A 19326-nucleotide genomic window follows, 5' to 3' on the forward strand; every position below is an offset into this window, starting at 1 on the left:
ACCGGATATATTTTCGTGTTTTTATTCAATGTAACATGTTTATTCAGCTCGAAAAACATACAGTGTTTACCGATGTAATACAAAAAAGGTTACTAAACATTTAATAATGTCTCACTTTTACAGACATTTGTTTTTAAATTTCTTTTTAAATAACGACTTTGATCGACTTTTTTTTTTATATAGCATTTGCGGATGGGTAAAAAACGAAAAAAAATAACTAAACCATTTACTGACAATTTCTCAGTATCTTAACTTTGATAACATTTATTTGTTAAAAATATTTGTAAAAGTGAGAAATTATCAGTAAATGGTTTAATTATTTTTTTTTTGTTTTTTACCCATCATCCGCAAATGCTATTAAAAAAAAAAAGTCGTCATTTAAAAAGAAATTAAAAAACAAATGTCTGTAAAAGTGAGACATTATTAATAAATGTTTAGTAGCTGTTTTTCTTTTAATATTCATAAAGAGTAAAACTTTTTCAAAATAAATAAATAAATAATGTGACAAATAATCGTTTAGTTACTACGACAACGTCAGTAAATAAAAAAAAATGTTACGTTTGCTTGCGTCAGGAAGGGAGCGCCGCTTGTTTTTTTTTATGCTGGTCGCCATGGAACTCAACGCACAAGGAGTACCAATTTACCCTTGTGGAGAAGTAAGCAAATAGCATTAAAAAAAAAAAAAAATGAAAATTATAAAAAGATTTGTATCTTGTGATACTACACTTCATCTTTTATATGCGAATAAAAAAATATTTTTAAATCTCGATTATTTATACTTGTTGCTTATACGGCGGAGTTGAAGTTGAACATTGTACAACCAGCCAGCAGTGCCAGCACCCCTCCCTTGCGTGATTTATATACTGATAGGTGTTTTGCAATTTTTTCAATCGATTATTATTGATTGGACACTAATTAACCAGATTATGAAAGAAAAATTGAAAAAAAAAAAAAAAAAAAAAAATCATTATTTCAACATTTGAAAGTGGTGCTGACTGCTGCTCACTTTTTAGTTACAACATTCTGGTAAATCAGTCACCCATTTTGTAACCAATAAAAACGCGGGTATATCAAAACCAAAGAAAGTAAAAGTGGCATAACCGCATTTGTAAGTCAGAAATATTTTTCTTTCTCAAAGAAAAAAAAGGTACTGGTCGCGATTTGAGTTCCCTGCCGAACACCATAAAAAAACACTGACTTCTCCCTACGCATGAGCAAAGGACATGTTTTAGTTGCCATTGTAAGTAAACGATCATGAATTTTTATCGACTTTTTTTTTTTTTTACTGTTTATGAATATTGAAATAAGTAAGTTCGGGAAAAGGTGTTATAAATCATAAACTAGACAAAATACTGTTACTCGCTCAATATATATTACCGTGACATAAGTTGACATATATTCGGTGTTTTTTTTTATATATAGTATTTTGTCTAGTTCATTATTTATAACACCTTTTCCCAAACTTACCGTGTTAAAGAGAGAGTCGGGCGCCATTTTGAATTTTCCAATACATATCGGTAAACACTGCATGTTTTTCGAGCTGAATAAACGTGTTACATTGAATAAAAACACAAAAAATATATCCAGTTTGGTAGAAAAGTAACTTATCTTGCCTTTGATAACAATTATTATATATTTGTTTTTTGACAACTTTTTCGAATCTATGTGTACAGACCCGGAACACGTTTTGTTACACACTTTTTATTTAAAAAGTTTCTAAATAAAACGAGGTTTTTAATAGTAAAATTTGTTTCTTTATTATTATTATTACAACAATAACACTAACTGCACTCTAGAAGTTGTAGAACAACGTATTGTCCTGTTTGTTTAGAATTTGATTAAATCGGAAGCAAATGTTAAAGATATTACCGAAAAACGTTCACTTTCGTGTACTGGAAAATAATATGGGTTAAAAAAAACGGTACTCCTGCAGTATTTTACCCACCGATTTCACGATCTTAGCCGAGCGTTGATCGACATCCGTCGGAAAACGCCGGAACATGGCGAGCGGTACGATACTCTATCAGCCAATCAGGGCGCTTCAAACGAACGCGCAGCAGACGAATAATTTTCATTGAAATTACACACATAGCGTTTCATTTCAGTTATTTTATTGTTCAAAGTAAAAATACACAGCCTTTCATTTCAGCTATTTAATTTAGCGATAAAAAAAAATAAAAAAAACCGGGAGCTGTTGGAAACATATTTATGCGAATTTATGTGGAGACAAAAATTTGGACACAACCCTTTTGTCTCCATAATAAATCAAATCGCGGAAGGCTACCCGGTTTGGGAAGGAGCTTCTTTCCACATCCTCTGAAAACCCTTTGCTCCCTACTTTGCCTCTCTACAGTCAGTAGAAAATCTTCCAGTCGGAACTAAAGATAAACAGTAATTGTTGTCCCCCCCCCTACAAACATTACTGAAAAAAACAAACAAAAAAAAACATTGTTGTTACTGTTTAATAACGTTTTGTTAAAAACAAACAAAAAAAAACATTGAAGTGTTTATTACTGTTGCTTACCCCCCCCCCCAAAAAAAAAAGCTATCGGAAAACAAAATGAACCAAAAAAAAAATAAATAAATATTCAACAAAATAAATTTATTTTACTTTAAAAAAAACTTACGGTAAGTGTTTGTGATTTATTTTATCCAAATTTTTTGTATTAATTTTATCCATTTTGTTGTGTGTGTGTGTGTGTGTAATATCTTTTCCTTGTAATGTTGTTGCTATTCACATACTTTTAGCGTTCTTGCACCGTAGTAGATCCGAATTCTCGGCTTTCGTCGGCGTTAACGCCAAAAGCGTTCGTCAACGCTCGGCTAAGATCGTGAAATAAACAATTCAATTCTGTTACGCCTGCGCACTTCATAAAGCAACGTGTACTTCCGGTTTTCATCATTTCCTATTTTCCGAATAAACGCAATAAGTATCGCGTTAGTTTCATTATTTATCGCTATTACAAAACCTTCACGTCGTTTTGAAAGAAGCCCTCTGAAAAGTTACAATTCACAATTTTGTGAGAAAGAAAATCTATATACATATAATCTTTCGAGCTTGTTAAAATGACACACGACATATCGCACTTTTTTATTCTATTATTTTTAGCAACCCTTGTGAACTTTGTCGAGCCAAGGAAAATTCTTCTTGAAGATATTCGTACACTGACTTTGCGACATGGAGAGATGACTACCAGTCGCCGATCCTCGCCTGTCCCTCAACTGAAATGTGTCGGCGGTACGGCCGGCTGTTATGCCTTCATCCCACAACACGTCCAATGCTACAATCGCGGTTCCGATGGCTACGACATTCAGTGGGAATGTAAAACTAACATGGATACTAAATATCGCTTTGGCAAAATCGATGTCACCTGCGAAGGTTACGATTATGCTGACGATCCGTATGTTTTAGCAGGATCTTGTGGTCTTGAATATGCAATGGATTTAGTTCAAGGTTCCTCCTCTGGCTCTTATATGAATTCAAACTATGGCCATCATCAAACATCGGGTTTTGGTTCCGCTGTCGGCTTTCTTTGCGTAATAATGATAATATTCTTTATATACCGCACCTGTTTTTCTAGTGACACTAACAATACGCACAGTTTCCAAAATCACGTTCCACCTCCCCCGAGCTATGAAGAAAGTTTCGCGAGCAACCAATACCCTCGTGCTAGTGCTCCTCCTCCGCCTTACGGATTTCGTCCAGAGTATCAACAACAGAAACCCTATCAAACAACTGGGTCCCAAAATGATAATCAACCTGGCTTTTTTTCTGGTATGATGGCTGGTGGCTTGCTGGGCTATTTATTTGGTAACAACAGGTCGTCTGGCTATTTCAACAGTCACAATTATGGATATGGCCATCAACGAAGAGACTTGTTTGGAAATCCGGGTGGATTTGACAACTGGTCAAATTCTAGTCAACAAACGACATCTTCAGGATTTGGTGGGACGAAGAGGCGTTAAATACAAATATTTGGTGGTTCGTCCCTGCACTGTTTTGTTTTAATTTGCAAAACTCACAAGGTTGATTTGTAGAATACCGTTGAAATATCTCCAGTATTATTGTAAATGACCCCCCCCCCCCAAAAAAAAGAACTCGCACAATTTATCTCCTATAGCACACACACACACACACACAAATGTTTGTTAACTGACCTAAAACGCTAAAAGCCTGAAATATTTTACTTTAAATTTATATGCGAAATTGATAAAAATATATCCAAAAATTACGAAAATTCATTAAAAAAAAACCTATTATGTTTTTAATTAAAAAAAAAAAAAAAAAATCTTATGGGTTGAAAAGTATGTAAGGGAAATAATTTGCCCTAATTTTCCATACAAATTACTTTTAACTATAATTTTCTACTTTATGAATTTTCGTAATTTTGGGATAAAGTACTATTTTCGAATTAAATACGTAATATTGTTTTTGCTTAAAACGACATTTATTTATTTATTTTAACGATTTGTCGACTGTATCTTAACAAGAACCCAATTCTTTTTTTCTCATTAAAATATACATTTTGGTACTTATATAGAGAAGGTTTTTTTTTTTTTTTTTTTTTTTTTTTTTTTGGTACTGGTCGCGGTAAGAGTTCCCTGCCGAACACCCTCCAAAAACAATGATGTCTCCCGTTTCTCGCGAAGCCGCAAAGGACATGTTTTAGTTGCCATAGTAACAACACTTTTTATCGACATTGTTTTACTGTTTAAAGACATTATTACACATTTATTAATAATATCTCACTTTTAATCACTTTTATCGACTTTTTAAAACTTTTTTTTTTACTCTTTTTAAATGACAACGTTAATGTTTATGAATATTGAAATAAAACATTACTACACATTTATTAATCTTTTTTTTTTTTGATCCGTGCTGAAATAACGTTATTTAAAAAGCCATTCTTAACACGGGGAGGGTGTTTTGTACCTATTCTCTACTTTAACCTTACAATTGAATAAAAAAAAACATTAAACTTTAAGCTTAGAAATACGATTTAAAATATAGCGCGGATCATAAGTGCACTAGCACCCATTTTCTTATTAATAAATGTTTAGTAATTATTTTTCTTTTAATATTCATAAACAGTAAAAACGTCGTCATTTAAAAAGAAAATGCTATTTAAAAAAGAAAATAACATTGATTAAACGTAAGTAAATTTATTATTCTATCATTTTGTGGTAAGTAAATTTCAAGAACCGATAAGTTTCATAAAAGAAAAAGTCGATAAAAGTGACACAAACAGTAAAAAAAAAAAAAAAAGATATTAATAAATGTGTAGTAATGTCTTCTATTTCAATATTCAATATAAAAGAAAAAGTCGATAAAATTGACACATAAACAGTAAAGAAAAAAAAGATATTAATAAATGTGTAGTAATGTTTTATTTCAATATTCATAAACATTAACGTTGTCATTTAAAAAGAGTAAAAAAAAAAGTTTTAAAAAGTCTATAAAAGTGATTAAAAGTGAGATATTATTAATAAATGTGTAGTAATGTCTTTAAACAGTAAAACAATGTCGATAAAAAGTGTTACTATGGCAACTAAAACATGTCCTTTGCGGCTGCGCGAGAAACGGGAGACATCATTGTTTTTGGAGGGTGTTCGGCAGGGAACTCTTACCGCGACCAGTACGGTTTTTTTTTTTTTTTTGTAAATGTTTACTTTAACTACAACAGAACACCAACCAATAAAATATGGGTTTTGTAGGTTTTCGTGGTCGCTGAGAACGAATCTGATATTCAAACTCGTCGCAAATTTAACGTTTGCATGGTATTAACCTCTGAACGTAAACAGAATTTTTGTGAAAAATTAAACAGTTCTTCTGCTCGGGGTGTGGTCGGCACGTTATTTACGGTAAAACGATGGTGGGGGCGGAAAAACGGTAAATTAAACTGTAGAAGCACTTAAATGTTGTACAAGTTCTATAATTGAATAACCCCCTCAAAAAAAAAAATGTTTTTGTAAACCGCTCGTGAAAACTAAAAATTTTTTTTTTTATTTATTTATTTTTAGATCAATTAAAAAGCATCAAAAACTACGTAACACAGAAAAATGAACCACATTTTTTTGTTTTTGAAAACTTTATTTCAAATGTCTGCTTAAAAATTCTTCCGCGATGTGACAAGTCACCTTAGTATGCGCGTTCATGGGCGAACGCATCGTCGCATGTAAGAATAGCATAAACGATGGCGGTGAGTTGGCACAAAATAGTGCGAGTGTTCAGAGGTTAATACCATGCAAACGGTAAATTTGCGACGAGTTTGAATATCAGATTCGTTCTCAGCGACCCCGAAAACCTTTAAAAAAACAAATTTAGGTTGGTGTTCTGTTGTAGTTAAAGTAAACATTTACCCCCCCCTTTTTTTTTTTTTTTTTTTTTTTTTTTTAAGATTAGGTCCACCTGAGCCACCTCCACGATTTTCTTTTAAATGACGACTTTTATAAGTTTTACTATGCTGAATACCGAAACCGCATTGAAATTTTGCAGAACGTTATCGAAAAAGTTGTATTATGCATTGTATTCTTTGACGACCATCGTTTTTACGCGTGCGTGCCATAAACAAATCTACGCGTGTAACAAAGATGGCCGCCAAAGAATACAATGCATAATACAACTTTTTTATATCTTAATAACTAATTATTTCTGCAAAATTTCAAGGCGATTTTCGTATTCAGCATGGCCGAAAACCGTTAAGTCATCATTTACAAGAAAATTGTGGAGGGGGACCTAATCTGAAAATTTACCCTTTTTAGTAAAATCCAAGTTTTATGGTATCTCACCTTACTCACTAGAAATCCTTAGATGTCGAATAGCGAGTTTGTATTACTGTACACAGATTCAAAAAAGTTGTCAAACAAATGTTATCAAAGGCAAGATAAGTTACTTTTCTACCTAACTGGATAATTTTTTTAGTGTCTTTATTTAATGTAACATGTTTACCGATGTATTGGAAAATTTTAAATGGCGACCGACTCTTTGACACGATAAGTTTGGGGAAAGGATTAAAATAAAAACTCGCTGAATATATGTAACCGTGACATATAGGCTGACATATTCGGTGGGTTTTTAACAGTATTTTGTATAGTTTTTTTATTTTTACCTCCTTTTCCCAAACTTACTATGTCAAAGAGTTGGTTGCCATTTGCAATTTTCGGTAAACACTATGTTTTTCAAGCTGAATAAACATGTTACATTAAATATAAACACTAAAAACATATCCAGTTAGGTAGAAAAGTAACTTCTCTTGCCTTTGATAACAGTTATTTGTTTATATATATATATATATATATATATATATATATATATAATTTTTTTTTTTTTTTTTTTTTTTTTTTACAACTTTTTTTTCGAATCTGTGTACAGTAATACAAACTCAGTTGCCGCTTACGACAAAGATGCAGTGTACCTTGTTTGGAGTGAAATAACAGTAAAAAAAAAATATATATATATGAAAGTACAGAATAGGGCCCTTTTCCAATAACTGCTTTCCTGACGGCACCTGCGCAGGTTTTCATTGGTTTATTTAGCCATGAAAAAATATGTGTTATATAAACAAAATAAAAGTATGAAGTTTACTCAAAGAAAAAACCCCAGAAAACGCGCTCGATTTAAAAGGAAAAAAAAAAAAAAAATCTAGTTATGAAATAAAATAGCGCACAAAAGTGAAAGAAATTTAGTTTTGATATAAGTTAGCTGTTGATTCCGATTTGTACTTGACGTTGAACCAATGAAAACCTTCTGCACATGTGCCGTCAGGGAGCAGTTATTGGAAGGCAAACTTTTGCGTCATCAAGTACCCAGAATAGTTACAAAATGCTCTCCTCATATTAAGAATGGGTTTCTAATCGTTATTTTTCAGCACGGTACCTTTTCTGCATAAGTACTCACATTTTTTTAATAAAAATTATATAAATCTGAAATATTAATATAAATTTCATTATAAATTTGAGGACTTTAAAAAATAAAAACAATTGTTTTAAAACATACTTCCGTATGTGTTCAATAGACCATTCCTGTAATGATCCGATCCTGTCGACTTTGTGGTGAGTCTAGTTTTGTGCAGTTCTAGGAGGTTCACCCTTCCAGACCTTGCCTCCTCTTTGGAAAGGGTTTAGTTTATTGCTAATCGCCTGAGGCGCCCTTATCAGGGAATGTCGACAGGAACCCCCAGGCACTTATTGCAGGTCAGAGTGCTCCCTCCTCCTTTGCGGCTCTGACTTCTCTATCCCACTTTCTAACCCTGGTGTCTAAGTTCTTGCAGTGAGAGAGAACTAAAAACTGTCCATTAACAGGACATAAAGTGTTCACTGAAGTTTCTGACAAAATCCAAAATTGCTCATGCAAGTATTTAAGTTTTCTTGGATTACCTTAAATACCAAAAGGTTTGAAAAAACAGAATTTAACAAAGTTGGAAATAAAAGTGAAGAGAAGAGGTTACTTCGATAATTGTAAAAAGAACAAATTATGAACATAATGGATAAAACATTGGAATAAAACTTATAAATGTAGTCTTTTACATTTTTTTCTTATTTTGGACAAAAATAATTATAAATTATATTTGGTATTATTCTCTGATCATTAACCGCATTTCAACATTGGCTGGTGAGATCCTCCTAACATTTAACCTTCTGTTTCGTAATTTTCTAGTTTAATGTTTATTGACGATGAATATGTGTTCCAAACAAAAAAACATCCACTAATATTGGAGATAACTTTATATATATATATATAAATTCTTAAATTACATTACCTGGAGTATATTTAATTTTGACGAAAGTTGTACATATTATTATGGGGTTTTTCCCACCAAACATGCATATTCGATAATTATTTCGGTTCTCATGAATTTTTTTTTTTTTTTTTTTTGTCTCTCTTTTTACGCGAACCGGAACTGACAGATGGAACGGAATAAAATAGTAAATAAAAGAAATTTAAGTTAAAAGTTATTCTTAATTTTGAATACTTCTGCATGATAGTGACATTAGCAACAGACGAGTTATCGATCCCTGTTCTTCGAAAGAGAGCGGCCTTTATGTGAACCTCAAATATAAATAAGTGTTTACAATAACGCAAAAATATACAACAAAATAAATAACATAAAATATATGAAAATAGAAACATTTATTGTATAAAAATGTATCAAAATATAATTTTAATGCATTAATATAATTCTTTTTCAATGAATGATTTCATGTATCAAAATATAATTTTAGTTTTTCAATGTAGCAAAATAAACGTTTATAGAGGTTTAAGAACCTTTTTTTTTTTTTTTTTACAGAACGATTGTTTTTATTTATTTTTTTCACAGTAAGATTGTATAAACATATGTAAAAATTTGGTCAATGTCGAGTTTCTTTCCAACTCTCCAAAAAACTTTAAAATGACGACTTGGATAGGTTTTCTGTGGTGCTGAAAACGAATATCACCTTTAAATTTGGGTCAGGTAAGTAGTTTTCATGATATGAAGAAATTACTTTTCCAAAAGTGGGGGATCACTTTCCTATATAATTTTAATGTAAAATGAGCATCCGTTTTCTGGCCACCTATATTATTCTTTATATTATAAAACAAATTTAACTGATATTCGTTTTCAGCACCCCCTGAAAACCGGCGCTGTAATTTTACTAAGAGATTCGTTCGCGCTAATATGCTGTCAGTAAGTTTACACGAGCGGTTTGCAAAAACATACTTTCACAATTTGGAAGTGGTTTTGTTTGAGGGCTTGTAGCTTTAGAAATATTCTAGATTAAGGTGACAACGATAGAAGAAAAAAAAACTTGAAATTGAAGCACTTTTATATATGAGAGCCATGTGTTATTTTGTAGGAATTCTCTGGAGTATCAACTCCAGAGAATTCCTATCGCCTAATTCCTATTATCGCCCAAATTATAGTTTTAAAATTCTTTGGGAGATGGCAGTTGCTTTTTTGCGATATAAAATTGCTTGACTAACATTGTTTGATAAAGTGCTTGTTCGAAAGCAACAGCCATAAGTCATAATGATTTTCGCAACTGCCATTCATTCTTTATGACATCAATTTTCAAGCAAACACATTTCTTTCTTGAATCATGCAAACAATTAAGTCCATTGAATTAGAAAAAGATTTCTGCCACTGATTTAATAACACATGGTGTTGAAATAGTAACATTTGGAGCACCTTTAATTATTTTGTCTTGTTTTTTTTTTACTCTTCTATTTAGGTAATGTTTTTAGTATTTAAAAATAATTAAAGACTACAAAAAAGTGCTGAGTAAAAGCGAAACAAGAATACATTTTTATGAATTAAAATGTTTTATTTTTGTGGTTATATTTCTTTTCATTTCATAGTTATCGATTGGTACATATGTATGGAGCTTAAATAACTTAACACATTCTATAAGTAGGCTTTCTTTCTTCCTTTATTTTATTTATTTTTTTAAATATTTGTATTTTTGTAAAATTTTATTTTGTATCTTGCAATATTGACTTTTTACTTTTTAATTAAAATGTTTTATTACTTCTCTTCGCACGATGGTGAAAAAAGAATGTTGTAATTTTTTAATAAATTTATTTTACCTTCATTTTTTTTTTTTTTTTTTTTTTTTTTTTTTTTTATTGGGTTAAATTTTAAATTAAAAATTTTTTTTCGCTTTTCATCTGAAAGCAAACATTTACGGTCTCCCTCCCCAATAATAGCGAGTTAAACTTTGTAACATTCTGACTGCCTATTTTTACCTCTACAAAATAACAATACTCTGACCAGAGGTCATCAAGTTCTTATTGAGCCAAGGACAACTAACATAAAAATAAATACTTCTATAAAAAACAAAAAAAAACTGTTTACACAAACTGCATAATTTGAGTTCGTTTTTCATCCTTGTGAGTCAGAATGTGGCAAATGCATCATAGCAAGTAGCATCCCAGATTGTGTTTCAGAAGGAAAACTTAACTAATACTGTCACCTCGATCAAAACATGCTACCAGTTGAAATAGAAATCTAGTTGCAGCTAGAAGTGACTCAACAGAACAATTGTGTGAAAAGCAAACATATCTACATATAGAGCAACCAAAGATAATCAGCCTGGCTGGGAAAACAATGAAGTCCTACGTGGAAAACACGGGAATGAGCTCTCTGGATATCCTAGCCACTGTTACTAGGAGGACAGTGTTTTCTTTGTGTGGAAAACTTACTGAGCATCTACTGATGTGCAGCTAGGTGCAAATAGCAGCCAGCTGCACATCAACTGCAGTAGGATAAGATGATCAGATGAGCGATACTCACTAAGCTGTATGATAAAGACGATTAACAGACTGAGTCAGGCTGACTTATGCCAAAAAAAATAGTGCATAGTAGCATGGCGCTTGATGCTACTAATTGAAGATGTGTGATGTCTTCAGTTTGAATCTAGCAAACAAAAGTTGGATGCAATGATAAACGGTGTCAACATATTGATTCTGTATGATCAAATCGTGACTGCTAACTAAAGGCCCAGAATCAGCCAGGAGTGAAAAGATTCCTGGGAAGGGGAGACAGATATATCCTCCAAGAAGTGAAGTTGAACATTCAACAGACCAGTTGAGTTTTTGGAGGGATGTCAGGCAGTTAGGGTGGTGTGCCTCTACAAGCAGGTTAGAGTCCTTGGAGCTCTTGGCTGGGCGCCTATGTTAATTGAACATGAGTTTTGATTTGGTTAGGCAGAAATTTTGTTCTGCAAGTCTGCTTTGGAGAAACACAGACCACTTGAAATCTCATAAATATAAACATTTGTTTATAAATTTGGTTTTTCTTATGGGAAGGTGAATTCTTTTGTTGCAAACTGGATTGGACAGCAAATTTTGATTGGTATGAGTGGGGTTAATGTGGACAGTACAATGAATGCACAAGGGCATATTAATAAGTGAAATTCACATAAAGAAAACAGCTGCAAATTCATTGTGTATTGTTACTGGATGATATTAGATTGAATTAAAAAAAAGTAGATAAGATTACTAGTCCTGCACCAGTGGCTGGAGACAATGAGGCAGAAGACAAGACAAATCCACTTGCATATTGGCCATCCTGGAGTGAAATGAACAATGTACTTTGTTAGGAGATTTATCCTTTCTAAAATGGAAAGTATAGTGAAATCTGCAATTGGTTCCTGCTGGAAGTGTTTCACCTAATATCGATTTGATGGCCAAGAGAAAAACAAGAATCTTCAAATATCTTTGATGGCTCACTACCTAGTTTTGATCAATTATGAGCCCACTTTGTTTGCTGTCTAATGTCACTTGCAATTAGGTAGCATTCCTAACTGTCAATCATTGTTGTGCAATAACAGCAAATGCATACCTTGACTAGCAATTTTTCACTGTGCCAATTTTTTTAAAATATATATTTTTTAATTTATTTATATACTAGCAGTTCGGCCCGGCTTTGCTCGGACCGTATGTACTGTTCATAACTTTATGTGCATATGTATATATTAAAAAGTGTGAATATGTACGGTAATGCCTTTCTATATAATAAAGCTTCCTTAACTACCATAGACAAAAGTTGGTAGAGATTGCAGACGTCAAATATTTTTTAAATTTGACCCCAATTTTGACCCCTTAACATTTATTATTTTGGGCTCAAATTAAAATGTTTGACCCATGTCCAAGTAACCTACATCAAAACTTTCAAGTGTTTGGACCCAAAATTGGCAGAGGAGTTTGGTAGAGTCTGCAAAGGTTAACTCTGTAAACTTTAACCTTTTGCCAGCCAGATTTTCGCTCCAAAACTGATTAAAAAGCTTGCTGCATGTTTGAATAGCCTTTATGTAAAATTTCAAATTTTTAGACCCAAAATTAGCTTAATAGTTTGCTAGAGACAGCAAAGGTAAAATCTTTTGAAGTTTGACCCCTTGGAAGCCAACAATTAAAGTTGTTTTTTTAATAATTCGATAATATTCAGGTAATTTTGACTGCATAATTTGGAAACTACCATTGCACTTTATTAGAATCGACCAAAAAAATCAGTTGAAACCATTGTTTTTTTATCTTAAAACTCCATTTATTGACTACAAAATCTTGTCCCAATAATGTAGAAGCACCAAATACTTTTCTAGGCTTAATTTTACACATTATCTTGTTTTTTAAAGTTAAAATGGCCAATCTTTATACATATTCTTGTAATTGTACACTAATCAGAACACACCTTAACCAGAAATTTGTATTTTTCTTCTCTGACCAGTTGAATAGAAAATATGACTGAGTAAACTTAACAGAAGTTCCTTAAAAATGATAATGTATGCAAAACAAAAAGAAAAAAAAAGCTCCACTACTTATTAAAAGGAGATTGTCTCAAAATTATTTTGATATATAATATTTGAAATTTTTTCAAACTAAATTTTGGCAAACAAACTTTAAAATTGAGTTATTTTAAAAGAAAACAAATAGCTATTACACGAGAGAGAAAACAGAAAAAAGAAAGAATTGTAGTGCCTTCCCATCCTCTCTCACTCACTTTCCTTTTGAAAAGGTCTCCGCTGCTTGAACTTAGTAAAAATGTTTTATAGTCTGTCATATGTCTCCCTGCTAGTATAATTTTTCATTTTAAAAATGGCATCTTTTTAGATGCATAATGCTTGATATATATTGAAATACAGATGTTACAAAAATCTAAGCTAGTTAAAAAGAAAACAGCGAAAAACAATTTACACTTGGAAATTTTAAATGTTAAAAATCAAACATATTCAAAATGTTTTACAATTTACAAAGATGGCGGCAATTTTTCACCTACTAACAGTATACTTTTATTTTTAAAAGGTATATATTTTCTTTTATTCCAAGAAATACTTAGACAAACAACTTTTCTCACTGAATCTTGTTTGTATTTTTTTTTTTTTTTTGATGTTAATGTACATTAAAAGTAATTTAAATGTGTATACTATTTGTTTCATTTTAGGAATGATTTATTTTTAGTTGCTTGGAAAATTTTATAAATCAAAACGATGAAAACAAAAAATAAATCAAGTTTTATCTGTAGCTTATTTAGATATGCAGAAACTGTAACATATTTTAAAGACTTTCTTAAAATTAAGTTTATTATCCTGATTATTTTTAAGAGTGTACAACCATTAAAAATGATAGGAAAAAAATTATGCTTTGCCAGTGTTTGTGCTAGTATTCATATGAAATAACAATCGGTTTTAAGTTTAGAAAAAAAATAAAAAAATTAAATGCAAAAGCAATAAATCAATTGGTAAAAAAGAAGAAAGGAAAAAACAACATATCCCATTATGGAAATAGAGTGAAGAATTTATTTCCAAATTCATTTCACCTAGTCACTGAATTAGCAGTTTGCTTTCTACCTTTCCTCTAAATACTTAAAATCATTCTATCTGGCAAGTCTTACAACCGTGACAGAATAAAGAAAGAATTATATCTTATATATATATATATATACGAGCAAACAGTTAATAAAACATGTTAAAAAACACTTTGAAATGAGTTAAAAACATATTTAATCTGAAAAGGAAACACTAGATCCACGGAGTTTCGAAGAAATACTTTCCTTCTAATCAGAGGGTAGGAATTAGCAAAATGCGGGATCGGATTTTGCATGCAAAAGTATTTGATGAAACAACAAGTAAGTCAAAGATCTTACTTGATAACAAAAAAGTGAAGCAGAGGGAATATGGTGAAGAAAAAGGTGATTAAACATGAGTGGATAGTCTGGTGGAAGATAAATAATCCAGTGACGGTAAAATCCAAATATATAACTTCAAGAAAGTTAATTGAATTTCCATTTGCAAATATATATATATATATATATATATATATATGTAAATGACAAAGTTCTCTCTGATTCGCTCTCCTCTGATCTCGAGCGCGTGGTTCAGTGGGGGAAGACGTGGCTGGTTACCTTTAATGCATCTAAAACCAAACTCCTATCCTTACATCATCAATGCTCTGATCCCCATCTGGCATCAATTGGGATGGATGGCTCTCGTCTGGGTGTTTTGACAAGCTTCTGGGTTTGACCTTTACTCCTGATCTGAAATGGAACACGTACATCAAGTCTGTTGCCAAGGTCGCTGGAAAGATGGTGGGATCCTTCTACCACTCCAGAAGATATCTCACTACTGATGCAATTCTCTATCTATATAAAAGCCAAGTACGTCCAAGGATGGAATACTGCTGCCATATCTGGGCAGGAGCTGCTAAAAACAGCCTATCCGTCTTTGACAGAGTACAAAATAGACTTCGTGACTTAGTGGGGGATGCCCTTTTCTCTACCCTGCAACCTTACTCCCACAGAAGAGACGTTGCGAGCCTATCCTTGTTTTATCGTTATTTCCATGGCAGGCGCTCATCTGAACTCCAATCTCTGGTTCCCCCTCGCCAATCTTTCACGAAAAACACCCGTCTAGCTGAATCCACTGTGAAAAGTTTCCCCCACTCTTTATCTGTGCCTAAATCAAAACGTAGATTCCATGAACAAAACTTCTTTTTTAGAAATGCACGCCTGTGGAACTCTGTTCCGTCTGCCTGCTTCCCACCGGACTACAACTTGGATGTCTTCAAGTCCAGCGTTAACAAATTCCTAATGAACCGCCCCCTTAAGTAAACACTTCATCAAATCTCCACACTAACATATTGTACTTGCAATAACCCTTATCCCTGAGTGGCTTCCGGGCCTTGATAAGTGGTGACCACCGTGTAAAAAAAAAAAAAAATATATATATATATATATATTATATACATGCAACTTTGTGTGTGTGTGAGTTCTTTCCTTATTGATTCTGAAACGGCTGAACAGATTTTCTTTAAAACTTATAGAACTTTAGTGTATAAGTATGGGAGTGATCTTAATCAAGTTTTGTCTCAGAATATCCCCCACCCTGATAATTACCGATAATCGAAACTGTTATTTTTATTTATCTATTATTGGTAATGCCATTTTTCCATGTCGTCGCTTAGCAACAATGATAGAACAGGCCGTGAAAATTCTATTAAATGTTTACCGGTATTACAGTAAATTGTAATTGCACCGAACTCCCTTTCCACAAACTGAACAGGGAAATTTTTGTCTGACAGCTTTCCAATGCAACCACTAATCAATATTTTGATCTTAGCAACATTCACTCTCAGACCTTTACTTTCCATAGTTTTCCTTTAAGTTTCCAACTTAATAAATAAACCTTTCATTGTTTCACCGGCAAACAGTAAAGCATCAGCATTGAGCACCTCTTCTGGACAACCTGTTCAAAATTCCCTTGACAATGCTTCTAAACCACAAATGAAAAGCAACGAATCCTGTGCAGATCCTTAATGTACTCTCACTTTAAGACTAAACCTATCACTAAATGTGCTGTTAATTTTGAGCATTTGAATACACAGCTTGAACAACTTTCAACAAGCACTTGGTTATCCCTAATTAATGCAGCTCTTATCAGACAACATCTTTTGGCTATCCATAAAAGACAATTCTCATTAATTTTCTCAGGATAAATCTAGCAGGAGTGGTACTTTATTCTAGAATAAAATCAAACTGCATTTCATCTATATTTATCTAACTTCTTATTTGCTGTTCAATTATTCTTCCAACCATTTTTGTTTCTCCTGAAGATAAACTTCTTAATTATTTCATGATTTTTTTTTCTTTTTCAACTTGGTCAGAAATAACTGGTTTATGCTATATCACATCACTTTTTCGATACTTTTGTACTTTGTGTAAAGATTTCTGTTTGAGTGAAGCTCAACTGGCAGATGGAATATGCCTAGTGCTGATAAAGTTAATCAGCCAATAAAAATAGGATAACAAATGTGTTTAGCCAATAAAAATCTAAGCAGATGACTTCTAATAGACCGAAAGAAAAAATATTTAGTTTTTATTCATGCATAAATTAAACCAGTTCAACCCTAACATTAACCCTAAAAAATTGCAACAGTTTTCCTAAAAATTCTAACAACTTTTCTTTAAAAAAAAAAACAACAAAACAAACATAAAGGAATTCAAAATTTTTCCTAATAATATGCATTAAAATCAAATCAAATTTTTTCCTTCTTGAAAATAAAATATTTTTATTTAAAATAAAAAAAAAATAAAAAAGTATTTATTCATGAAACTTACGGTAGGTGGTTGTTATATTTTATTTTACTGCTTTTCAATTTTTTTATTTTTTTCATTATAATTAGGATTCAATAAATGTCATTTTTTTAGTTTCCTAGCGTTTTTAAATTTACTTGGTGCTCAACATATTCCGGCAGTTAATGTCAGCTACCAAGTGAGGCCGAACCAACATCATGGAAATCTGGAGTTACAAAAAAAATATTCCTTTTTCATATATATATATTATATATACAATGAAATCGAAGGAGATGCAGTGTTTACCTGATATAAGCAGTGGTAAACTTTAATATAATATAAATACCAGTATTTACATATAGATATTTTAATCCCAACCAAATAAAAAAATCTCGGAGAGTAGAGCTTGTTATAAGAAAAGAAATTAAAACTGTAAGTTGAAATTTACAATCAAATTTATTGTGTGATTGAATACTCCAAAAAACAATTTACAAAGTCCTTATTCCACAGAGTTTCAAAGAATACTATTCTTACTATTCTTCTCATTCGAGGACAGAAAGAAATCAGCAAATTATATTTGTAGCAATGCTAGAATTTGCTTATTATGGTATTAAATGAAACTGCAATTTATTATAGTCATAAATTGCAAAGATGTACATGTCCTTCAAAAACAACAAGTGAAAAACTGTAGGAGATGTAGAAAAATAGTAAAAACAAACTGGGCATAAAATAGCAGCTTGCATGAAGACTCTTAAAGGTAACCCGAAAGGTGAAAATAATTCTTTAGAAACAATCAAATCCAAATTCAAATCCAGTTGAGTACCATTAGTTCGGTTGGAAAATCTTCAATGCAGGTGAAATTCATAGAAATTGTTTTTGCGGTTAGTTCAGTAGTTCAAAGATAGGTTGACCCCAAGTTGAATGGATTCGAGAAATTAGATGGACAGAAAAACTAACATGTCACCTCTCATCAAGGCTTTATTAGAAAACAATCAGTTTAACAATAAATTTGATTGTAGATTTCAACTTACAGTTTTAATTTCTTTTCTCATATATATATAAATATATGAAGCTAGCAAGAGAAACATATCCTAAAGCAAAACTTATAAAGATAGAAAAAGTCCAACACTGTTAAGAGGAGCACAGATAAGTAATAAAAGTTAAATATAACTTTATGATAGCATCAGATCAATAAGGAAAAAGAAACTCTTTTGGCCATGGCAGCTTGAAGCTAAATGCTTCTCGTCAGAAGAGGAGAAAAGCTAGCATTATACAAAATATCATATAGATAAAAGTTAGATCATTTAGATTGGAAATGAGGAGAGTATATAATAAAAAGAAAATATGAAATATAAGAATAAAAATCTTAGAAAAAGGGAAAGAAATTAAGCATACATAGATGGTAGGGCAAAGGAGTATAAAAAATATAAGACGTACAAATACAAGAAATAGGGACCACTAAGAAATAATGGGATCATTAAAGAAGAATAGTCAATAAAAGAAAGAAGAAAAAAGAGAGAGGAAATAGAAAAAAGCAAAACTGCTAAGACTGGGGACAAAAAAGCAAACAAGGTGCACAGAAATAAATATAACAAAGGAAAAATAAAATTAAGCAAAGGGGGAAAAAAATAGAAACTATTAAAGAACTGAAAAAAATAATAACAATAAAAAAAAAACTAAATAAGTAAAGAAAGAATTAAAAAATAAAGTTTAAAAAAGATGAGTAGAAGAATGAAAAACCAAACGCCAAGAAATTCTGGTTGTAGTTACACCAAAATGTACCCCTCTCACTCTTCCAACAATGTCCAGCGAGTAGCATCACCAAATTCGGCTGTTCTTGGTCCCAGTTGATCCCCTGGTGCTCGGCAGACACCCTGGTGAGGGCCTTGGATGTTGAAAAATCCTCTCCAGCAAACTACCTCTTCCCCTACGTAAAAATTCTGTGATACGTTCGACTGGGATACAACTGACATTGCTTTTTCTTTGACAAATTTTTTTACCGAAAGAAGAAAAGAACAGAGAAAAAGAGGAAGAGAAAGATAGACAGTTTTTTCATTAAGAGATTTTGAAAGTATAGGCAGACCACAAGCTTTAGTCAATTTACTATGTGGTCAAAGGCCAGCTGACCAAAACAATCACCCAGCAGCAGCAGAAGTAAACAACCAAGAAGGAAGGTCACTTCACTTTGCTCAGTTTTGAGCTTAGTTTTAATTTTGTATTCAACTTTGCATGAAGTTGAGGGTAGTTCTGTAATACAGGTGGTAATATTTTTTTTTTTTTTTTT

At 31.9% G+C, this 19326-nt stretch overlaps 1 protein-coding gene across 1 annotated transcript; it reads left to right on the top strand.

Moving 5' to 3' along the window:
* The first annotated feature begins 2868 nt into the window (after window positions 1–2868).
* LOC145287992 (store-operated calcium entry-associated regulatory factor-like) lies at window positions 2869–4536 on the top strand. The gene has a single exon (XM_080135989.1). The coding sequence runs from the start codon at window positions 3067–3069 to the stop codon at window positions 3964–3966; it is 900 nt and encodes a 299-aa protein (XP_079992115.1). The 5' UTR covers window positions 2869–3066; the 3' UTR covers window positions 3967–4536.
* The last annotated feature ends 14790 nt before the right edge of the window (window positions 4537–19326 follow it).

Source organism: Euprymna scolopes, chromosome 11 (assembly GCF_053919585.1).
Source record: "Euprymna scolopes isolate OS-2025 chromosome 11, ASM5391958v1, whole genome shotgun sequence".
NCBI classification, from domain to species: Eukaryota; Metazoa; Mollusca; class Cephalopoda; order Sepiida; family Sepiolidae; genus Euprymna; species Euprymna scolopes.

Bases quoted from the DNA above. Each gene is read 5' to 3' on its own strand.
- LOC145287992 (XM_080135989.1), top strand. From the start codon at position 3,067: ATGACACACGACATATCGCACTTTTTTATTCTATTATTTTTAGCAACC.